We start from the raw sequence: 9,712 nt of genomic DNA, 5'->3' as shown, positions 1-9,712 counted from the left end.
TCTTATGAATATTTGACACTAGAGATGAAACACAGTGCAAGAGAAGGAAAATAAAGCTACACATCTGCAAATCAGCATAACTGAACAATAATTATTTACTTCTTCCGATTCTCTGATAGTGTTTGACAGGAATTCTTATAAAATGGATTTAACATTTTGGAGCTATAATATAACCAATGGCATGTATGAGGTTTAGATATTTCTTTTGAATAAAAAAGATTAGACAAATACAATTGTTTTAATGTTTGTTTCTTAACTATTGTACAAATATTGCTGTATAATCTACACAGTGAGTGCAATTTTTGAAAAATTATAGATCATAATACTTTCATTTAATGACATTATTTGTCCTTACAAATCTGCAATGTTTTTATTTGTTTCGTTGGTGGGCGTGCCTTCTGTTGCCTCGGCCCTAAGCTCTGGAATTCCATGTCTAAACCTCTCCACCTCTCTATCCTCCTTTAAGTCACTCCCTAAAACCTATCTCTTTGACTAAGTTTTTGGTCACATGCCCTAATTTCTCCTTATGTGGCTTGGTGCCAATTTTTTGTTGTCTCTAATACTCCTGTGAAGCGGCTTGGGACGTTTTACTACGTTAAAGGTGCTATATATACATATACAAGTTGTTGTTGTTGTTCTCGGGATGCAAGGCCGGCATTTATTGCCCATCACTAGTTGCCCTGAGAAGTGGGTGGTAAGCCTTCTCCAGGGGCTGCTGCAGACCTGGTGCTGATTGTATTCCTATATAGGATACCCGCCTACCCCAATATGCTGGAAATTCTGGTGATTTCAGTAGGTGGTGGTGGTGTCCCCTCCCCCAGAAAAAATGTACATGTGCCACCAAAGATTTCTTTTCTTTGTGGTGGCCCAGGCCACAATTTCCAGCACATTCCCACACGAAGCGATGGCAGGAGTGTGCCAGAAGGTCAGTGGATTTTCAGCCATTACAGTTCTTTTGCAACAAATGTGATATAAATGTTTCCTTGCTGCATCATAGCATATTATGATTAAAATGACCCTGATAGGTGTCATCTCATTGAGTGCTACAGCCACTCAAGCTTCCAAATGTTGGTTAAAAATTACATCAGAATTTGACCTGATTACTCCAATGAACAGACCAGGTCAAGCGTCAGTCAATGATCAGTCCCTGACTGGCTATAAGGTTTTTTTCTAACCGATCCAGGACTGAATTTGACTAATGTGGGTCTGACACCAAAAGCAACGGTAAGATGCTGGAGGCAAAGACCACCACTTAAGCATAGGTCATAGCACAAAAAGATGTCAAATTACAATTAGAATGTAGCATATAGGTAATAAATAATATAACATTAAGCCAGAAAACAGCAAAAAGGGAACGAGAAGAGATGGAATGCAAAGCACAAGTAAAGTTTACTTTTTTTATTTAACCAAGGTTTAAAAATGTATATTTTCCTAATTAGCATTATTACAGAAATAAAGTTTCTTGTGACATGAGTAGTATGTTATTGGTACGAATGGTTTTCAATTGTATGAATTGAAATCTGGAAAAAGAATTGCCTGCACTGGAGAACAGATCTATGTGGTACTGCTGACAGTGTAAGAATTAACAACTACAAAGTGCCTTTATTCAGTTAATGGCTATTAAAATGAATAGTAAAAAGAAAAGTATAGGTTATGGTGTGTTTTTGAATGTTGCACTAATAGTCCTCAGTGGAGTACCCAATTGTATATCCCCTACTCTCAGCAGGCTGTCATTTTCAGTAAAACAAAACATATTAACTGTTGAAGAATACTCATTATATCTTTGTAACTCAGACATTTCTGGAAAGTAAAATATTCTAGCGCTATTGACAGCTGCAGTCAACCACAGCGCTGAACAATAAATTGTCCAAGCTCGAGGAATTTTGAAGTTCTCCAATGGAATGTGAAAATCAGAGCTTTAATTGTCTGTCTCTCCGTGCACATTTTCCATATGAACCTTGAGGTAGTCATTTCTTGTAAACTTCTTGTGACAGAGCTGGCATTCTGCCATTGGTCGATTTGGGTTGTGTGTCAGTTTGTGCCTAATCAGCATTTTTTTTAAGCTGAATGATAAGTCACATACCTGAAATAATGAAAAAACAAAAGTAGTCAATGAAAGGGAAGACTTTAGATTTACCCCAAGCCAAGCCTACTTGGCACAACAAGGGCACACTAAACAGTGAGTACAACATCAACAGGGGAAGTTGAGCGATCACAACTAAATAAAGTCTATGAAAGAAACAATGTTCTATTTCCATGGCAACAGTGCAAGTTTGGAATTATAGCTATTGTAACTGGATTGTTTCTCATCAAAATAATTTGTGTTTTGTCAATAATTCAGGCATTTTTCTATTATTGTAACCATATTTGCCTTCTCTGTGAGTTTGGAGTGGCATGCAGAATTCCAACAAGCTGTTTCTAATTTTTAAGCTACTAACTGGAGACCAGTTCAGTTTTAATCTGGATTTATTGCTGTTGCCATTTGCAGCTTCCTTGTTCGGCAAAACTCAGATTGGCCACTGGCAGGTTGTTAGGAATCAAACCATCTTGCTTTAGATCTGCACTGCAAATTCACTGAGCTCCCTATTGCCAGGGCTGGGATCGAGAAGCAAAATGGATGGTTGATGCAATTACCTTTTTTGCCCCTGTGTGCGAACTATTGTCAGTGTGGCAAAGCAGCCAGATCACTAAATTCAACCCAAAATAGCCTCAGAAGATCCTAGCAATTCTCCTAACTCCTTTCTACAGTCATTTTAACAAATGCAAACATTTGTTGTTTGCATTTACAAATTTAGTAAAATTAATGCACAGAGTTATAGCGGTTGGTATTAACTTATTTTTTCTGTTTGATTCCTTTTTTCATAAGGTTGAAATATGTAAAAAGTTCCAGATAAGTTTCTCTGGACAGCTATTATTGGTGGGGTTTATTTTCCTAAATGTAGATCAATCAACATGAGGTTATAAACACTGCTTAATACATAGTTAAATGAAGGCTTTATAGGAATAACTCGGATTTGTTTGTGTTTGTCATTATTATACCAGCTTTTTACAGTAAATTAGCACCTCTTACAGTGATACCAAAAAAAAATAAAAGCATCTTAACTGATTTTGTTTTCAAGATTGATAGACTGTAAAATCAATAATAAAAAATGGGTAGACTTGCATTTGCATAGACACTAGGGGGCCGAAATTGCCCCCTGCCAAAAATGCGGCGCACCTAATATGTTTCGACTGTTTTCACTGCCGCGGTAGATGTGGTGGCCTCTTGCGCGAAATTCCGCTCATTGGCTTATTTTTTCGAGCGGCCCGGAAGTTGGTCATAATGGGGTGGAAGTCCGGCAAAGAGCGGAAGTTCGGTAAGTAGAAGGGCGGAAGTTGGGGGCAGGCGGAGTGTCCGCCGCTGTCACTCATCAGCGTAGCGCCGATGACGTCATCATGCTGGTGAGCTCTGCGATTCTTTAAGTTCGGTCCACTGGGCCACCAAAGAGGGTTTCAGCAAGGCCAGTGGTCTGGCACCCTGTTGGCGGTCCGACCGAACCCGGGGGTATAATTGTTGGCCCGACCTGGCAGTCGGTCAACAAAAAAAAACAAGATGGCGGCCGCAGCAGTAGGTCCTCCCCTTTAATGGCAGTCACACCGCCATTTTACAAGCACTGCAAGCACAGTACACCGGCAGAAAAAGTTGTCGGTGGCACCGAGCGGCGGGAGCAAGATTTTCAGTGCGGAATTTCTCTTTCGGGGGGCACATTGGCGGTGCGCGGTCTGATGACGCACTTAAGACGGATTGGCAGCAGTGGAGTGGTAATGGGGGGAGCGGGTGACCGCCGGGATATAGCAGGAGGGCAATTTTCAAAATGGCAGCCATTCCACGAAAAATCGTTGGCCATTCCACTCCGCTTTCCGGGGTAACAGGCCTTAAGGGAAGAGGCAATTTCGGCCCCTAGTAGTCTTAAAAAAAACCATAATGATCTTATGTAAAAAAAATATTTCTACAGTGCAATGGTAAAACTATGCATCAATTTGATCGGAGAGGTTCAATGCAGCACTCCTATTAATGAAATGCTCAATATCTGTTAGAAATACATGTACCTTATGAAAACTGGCACCAAATGTTTGCCACTGCAGCGATGAGCTGATGGGCAATAAGCAGCATTCAGGTCAAAGAGAAGTTAACTTGACTTCTTGGAAGCATAAATGTCCACTTGAATTTACAGGTCGCAACATTGTAAGGAAATGGAAGAAGAAAGAGGCTGCATACAAATCAAAACAGCAGAGGGGGTCCAGAGTTTACTGGCAGGAGAGAGAAGCATTATTAGTTAAAGAGAAATTCTAAAAAGACAGTAAAGGCGATCACATTTAAATAAAAATGGTACTGAAGTGCATGCACAAAGGAAGCAACTTTAATAAGATGAAGAAGCTACTGTTCAATAGAAAAATGTTGTAATGTTTCCCAAGCAGTATATTGACAAACCTAAATCCTTTTGGAATATTAGTACTATGGAAAGATGAAAGAAATTTTGTTTAGTTATATGGAAGAGTTTATGTTCAAAAAAGAAAGAACGTTCATATATATAGTGCCTTTCATATCTTCAGGATGTCCCAAAGCACTTTACAGCCAATGAATTACTTTTGAAGTGTAATCACTGTTGTTTTGTAGGCAAATGTAGAAGTCAATTTGTGCACAGCAAAGTATCATAAACAGCATATTGGATAAATGACCAGCTAATCTGATTTAGTGGCGTTGGTTGAAAGGTAAATGTTGGCCATGAGATCAATACAACACCCCTGCTCTTCTTTGAATAGTGCCATGGGATCTCTTAATTATGCTTGAAAAGTCAGTTACAGTTTACTTTCTACTTCCTTCTTAGGCAGTCCCTCGGATTCGAGGATGACTTGCTTCCACACTAAAAATGAGTTCTCATGTGACTGATGAGTCCAATGCGGGACCTACAGTCTCTGTCACAGGTGGGGCAGACAGTGGTTGACTGAATGGGTGGGTGGGGTGCTTGGGTTGCCGTGCACTCCTTCCGCTGTTTATGCTTGGCTTATTCTCGGCGAAGAGACTCGAGGTGTTCAGCGCCTTCCTGGATGCTTTTCTTCCACTTTGTGCGGTCTTGGGCCAGGGATTCCCAGGTGTCGATTGGGATGTTGCACTTTTTCAAGGAGGCTTTGAAGCATTTCCTCTGCCCACCTGGGGCTCGCTTGCCATGTCGGAGCTCTGAGTAGAGCACTTGTTTTGGGAGTCTAGTATCGGGCTTGTGGACGATGTGGCCTATTGGAGTTGATCGAGTGTGGTCAGTGCTTCGATGCTGGGAATGTTCGCCTGAGCGAGAACACTGACGTTGGTGCGTCTATCCCGCCAATGGATTTGCAGGATCTTGCGGAGGCAGCATTGGTGGTAATTCTCCAGTGCTTTGAGGTGCCTGCTGTATATGGTCCATGTCTCTGAGGCATATAGGACAGTATCATAAGAACATAAGAATTAGGAACAGGAGTAGGCCATCTAGCCCCTCGAGCCTGCTCTGCCACTCAACAAGATCATGGCTGATCTGGCCGTGGACTCAGCTCCACTTACCCGCCCGCTCCCCATAACTACTGCTCTGTAGACCATGAGCTTGGTGCCAGATTTGAGGTCCTGGCCTTCAAACATTCTCTTCCTCACACGACAGAAGACTGCACTGACACACTGAAGGCAGTGTTGGACTGGGAAGTTCTGTAGAATTGTGTGACTCACACGGTACACCTGTGACAGAGACTAATTGCCGTATTGGACTGTACAGTCACCTGAGAACTCACTTTTAGAGTGGAAGCAAGTCTTCCTCGATTTCGAGCGACTGCCTATGATGATGATTATGATGACTCCTGTTGGTTAGTGGTGAAAGTGATGAAGTTGCTGGCTGGCAATATTCGGATTGCTATTCAGTTGCTTCATGTAATTTGCAGATTGAATCAAGAAAGTAACCAATTCAGCTTGACAAAATTATTTAATGTTTCACCTCAAATATATATTTAATAGGCAGCATAGAATAAAAGAATGGTTACAACATCGAAGGAGGCCATTTGGCCTGCCGAGTCTGTGCCGGCTCTCTGCAAGAGCACTTCAGCTAGTCCGACTCCCTCGCCCTTTACCCGCCATTAAATGACTTTGGAAAATTGAGTTAGTTATTCTCTTGGTTTAATGTAGAACATGAAAGAACGGCACAGTAATCTGAATGTTCCAAGTACCGTAGCCAAAATAAATCCTGTTCCATCAGTGAGACGTACTGTTACAATGTCAACATTCAATAAAGGTTCACATTATACTTTAATTTGTTACCTATTGTAATGCTGAAACTTTGGTCTGAGTTAACTGAGCAGTAATGAACAAGTTATATATAAATTTGTGATTTAAGGTGGAGCAACTGGTTCTGATTACATTGAAATATAAAAGTGAAACTTGTTTAAAACAAAAAATACATTCCACCATCCTTTCCTTATCTGATGTGTACCCGAGTCATGTATCTTCAACAAGAACTTCTATTTATATAGTGTCTTTAACGTAGTGAAATGTCTCAAGGCTCTTCACAGGAGTGTTATGAGATTTTTAACAATTTGACACCGAGCCATATAAGGAGAAATTAGGGCTTGGTCAAAGAGATTGGTTTTAAGGAGCATCTTGAAGGAGGAAAGAGAGGTAAAGAGATGGAGAGGTTTAGGCAGGGAATTCCAGAGCTTAGGGCCTAGGCAACAGAAGGCACGGCCACTAATGGTTGAGCGATTATAATCAGGGATGCTCAAGAGGGCAGAATTAGAGGAGCGCCGACATCTCGGGGGTTACATAAGAACATAATAGGAACAGGAGTAGGCCATACGGCCCCTCGAGCCTGCTCAGCCATTCAATAAGATCATGGCTGATCTGATCATGGACTCAGTTCCACTTCCCCGCCCGCTCCCCATAACCCTTTTATCTCTGTTTTAAATGGGCGGTCCCTTATTCTAAGATCGTGCCCTCTAGTTCTAGTCTCCCCCATCAGTGGAAACATCCTCTCTGCATCCACCTTGTCAAGCCCCCTCATAATCTTATACGTTTCGATCACCTCTCATTCTTCTGAATTCCAGTGAGTAGAGGCCCAACGAACTTAATCTTTCCTCATAAGTCAACCCCCTCATCCCCGGAATCAACCAAGTGAACCTTCTCTGAACTGCCTCCAAAGTAAGTCTATCCTTTCGTAAATATGGAAACTAAAACTGCACGCAGTATTCCAGGTGTGGCCTCACCAATATCTTGTATAGGTGTAGGAAGACTTCCCTGCTTTTATACTGCATCCCCTTTGCAATAAAGGCCAAGATACCATTGGCCTTCCTGATCACTTGCTGTACCTGAATACTTTTGTGTTTCATGCACAAGTACCCCCAGGTCCCGCTGTACTGCAGCACTTTGCAATCTTTCTCCATTTAAATAATAACTTGCTCTTTGATTTTTTCTGCCAAAGTGCATGACCTCACCACTTTCCAACATTATACTCCATCTGCCAAATTTTTGCCCACTCACTTAGCCTGTCTCTGTCCTTTTGCAGATTTTTTGTGTCCTACTCACACATTGCTTTTCCTCCCATCTTTGTATCATCAGCAAACTTGGCTACGTTACTCTCAGTCCCTTCTTCCAAGTCGTTAATATACATTGTAAATAGTTGGGGTCCCAGCACTGATCCCTGCGGCACCCCACTAGTTATTGATTGCCAACCCGAGAATGAACTATTTATCCCTACTCTCTGTTTTCTGTTAGTTAGCCAATCCTCTATCCATGCTAAGATATTACCTCCAGTTGTGGGGCTGGAGGAGATTACAGAAATAGGGAGGAGCGAGGCCATGGAGGGATTGGAAAATAAGGATGAGAATTTTAAAATCGAGGCGTTGCTTAACGGGGAGCCAATGTAGGTCAGCGAGCACAGGGGTGATGGGTGGGCGGGACATGGGCAGTCGACTTTTGGATCAGCTGTAGTTTACGTAGAATGTGGGAGGCAAGCCAAGAGTGCATTGGAATAGTCAAGTCTAGAGGTAACCAAGGCATGGCTGAGGGCTTCAGCAGCAGATGAGCTGAGGCAAGGGCGGAGATAGGCAATGTTACGGAGGTGGAAATAGGCAGTCTTAGTTATGCTCCGGATATGTGGTCGGAAGCTCATTTCAAGGTCAAATATGACACCAAGGTTGCAAACAGTGTGGTTCAGCCTCAGACAGAAGTTGGAGAGAGGGATGGAGTCAGTGGCTAGGGAACAGAGTTGTGGAGGGGACCAGAAACAATGGCTTTGATTTTCCCAATATTCAATTGGAGAAAATTTCTGCTCATCCAGAACTGGATGTCAGACTAGCAGTCTGACAATTTGGAGACTGTGCAGGGGTTAAGAGAAGTGGTAGTAAGGTAGAGCTGGGTGCTTACATGTGGAAACTGACACTGTGTTTTCAGATGATGTCGTCAAGGGGCAACTTGTAGATGAGAAATAAGAGGGGGCCAAGGATACCTGAAGTAACGATGTGGGGGCGGGAAGAGAAGCCGTTGCAGGTGATTCTCTGGCTACTATTAGATAAATAAGAATGGAACCAGGCGAGTGCAGTCCCACCCAGCTGGACGACGGTGGCGAGGCGTTGGAAAAGGATAGCGTGGTCAACCGTGTCAAAGGCTGCAGATAAGTCAAGAAGGATGAGGAGGGCCTTTGTCACAGTCAGAAAGGATGTCATTTGTGACTTTGAAGAGAGCCGTTTTGATACTGTGACAGGCACAGAAACTGGATTGGAGGGATTCAAACATGGAATTGCGGGAAATAATAGGCATGGATTTGGGAGGCGACAACACGTTCAAGGACTTTGGAGAGGAACGGGAGTTTGGAGATGGGCCGGTGGTTTGCAAGGACAGAGGAGTTTAGGATTGTTTTTTTGAGGAGGGGGGCGATGGGGCAGATTTGAGGGAGAGGGGGACAGCACCTGAGGAGAGAGAACCGTTAACAATGTCAGCTAACATGGGAGCCAGAAAAGGAAGTTGGGTGGTCAGCAGTTTTGTGGGAATAGGGTCAGAGGAGCAGGAAGTGGGTCTCATGGACAGGATGAGCTCGGAAAGGTCATGAGGGGAGATCAGAGAGAAATTGGAGAAAGATGTGAGGGGGGGATCCTTAGAGCAAGTTTGACCCGGTGGGCTAGGGGAAGGAAGGGAAGCGGCAGAACGGATGGTCTCAATCTTAGAGACAAAGCAGTCTATGAGATCCTCACACTTAGTGTTGGAGGTGAGGGTGGAGACTGGGGAGACGGGTTTAAACAGATGGTTAGCAATGGAGAATAGAAGCCGGGTGTTATGTCTGTAATGTACCTATGAATGACTCCACAATGCAATGTGTTGTATTCAAACTGCAGTGACCTTGGTCCTTTATTTGTAACTCCAGAGTGAGGCAGCCACATGGTGGCTACCCTGTTATACAGCCCCTGCCACCAGGGCAGGAAACCCCGGTCTCCACCAGTTGCACCCTCTAGTGGTGCCAACATAGTATATACACAGTGTAAACCTTATTGATAGTACATTAGGTAAACAAATCTCCATCTTATGCAACTATACAGTGACTACACAGAGAGTATATCTATAATCTGTGTATATAACATCACTCTCTCCTCAGTCTCTTGTGCCAATTACCTTTCATTATGTGCTCTGGCTTAGCTCTCCCCAGACTTAAGTGCCAATAGCCCTTGC

The 9,712-nt window shown here is 43.0% G+C and overlaps 1 protein-coding gene across 5 annotated transcripts in view; it reads right to left on the bottom strand.

Moving 5' to 3' along the window:
- Nucleotides 1–1,413: 1,413 nt before the first annotated feature.
- The window catches only part of prdm5 (PR domain containing 5), a 479,054-nt gene continuing 470,755 nt past the window's right edge, over nucleotides 1,414–9,712 (bottom strand). For all 5 annotated transcript variants that reach the window (XM_070863981.1, XM_070863995.1, XM_070863973.1 and 2 more), the window contains one exon: nucleotides 1,414–2,083. In XM_070863981.1, coding sequence (XP_070720082.1) covers nucleotides 1,919–2,083 — 165 coding nt within the window. In that variant the 3' untranslated portion in view covers nucleotides 1,414–1,918. The remainder of the gene's footprint in view (nucleotides 2,084–9,712) is intronic.

Source organism: Pristiophorus japonicus, chromosome 2 (genome assembly GCF_044704955.1).
Source record: "Pristiophorus japonicus isolate sPriJap1 chromosome 2, sPriJap1.hap1, whole genome shotgun sequence".
Taxonomy (NCBI): Eukaryota; Metazoa; Chordata; class Chondrichthyes; family Pristiophoridae; genus Pristiophorus; species Pristiophorus japonicus.
This window is presented reverse-complemented; position numbering and strand designations above follow the sequence as displayed.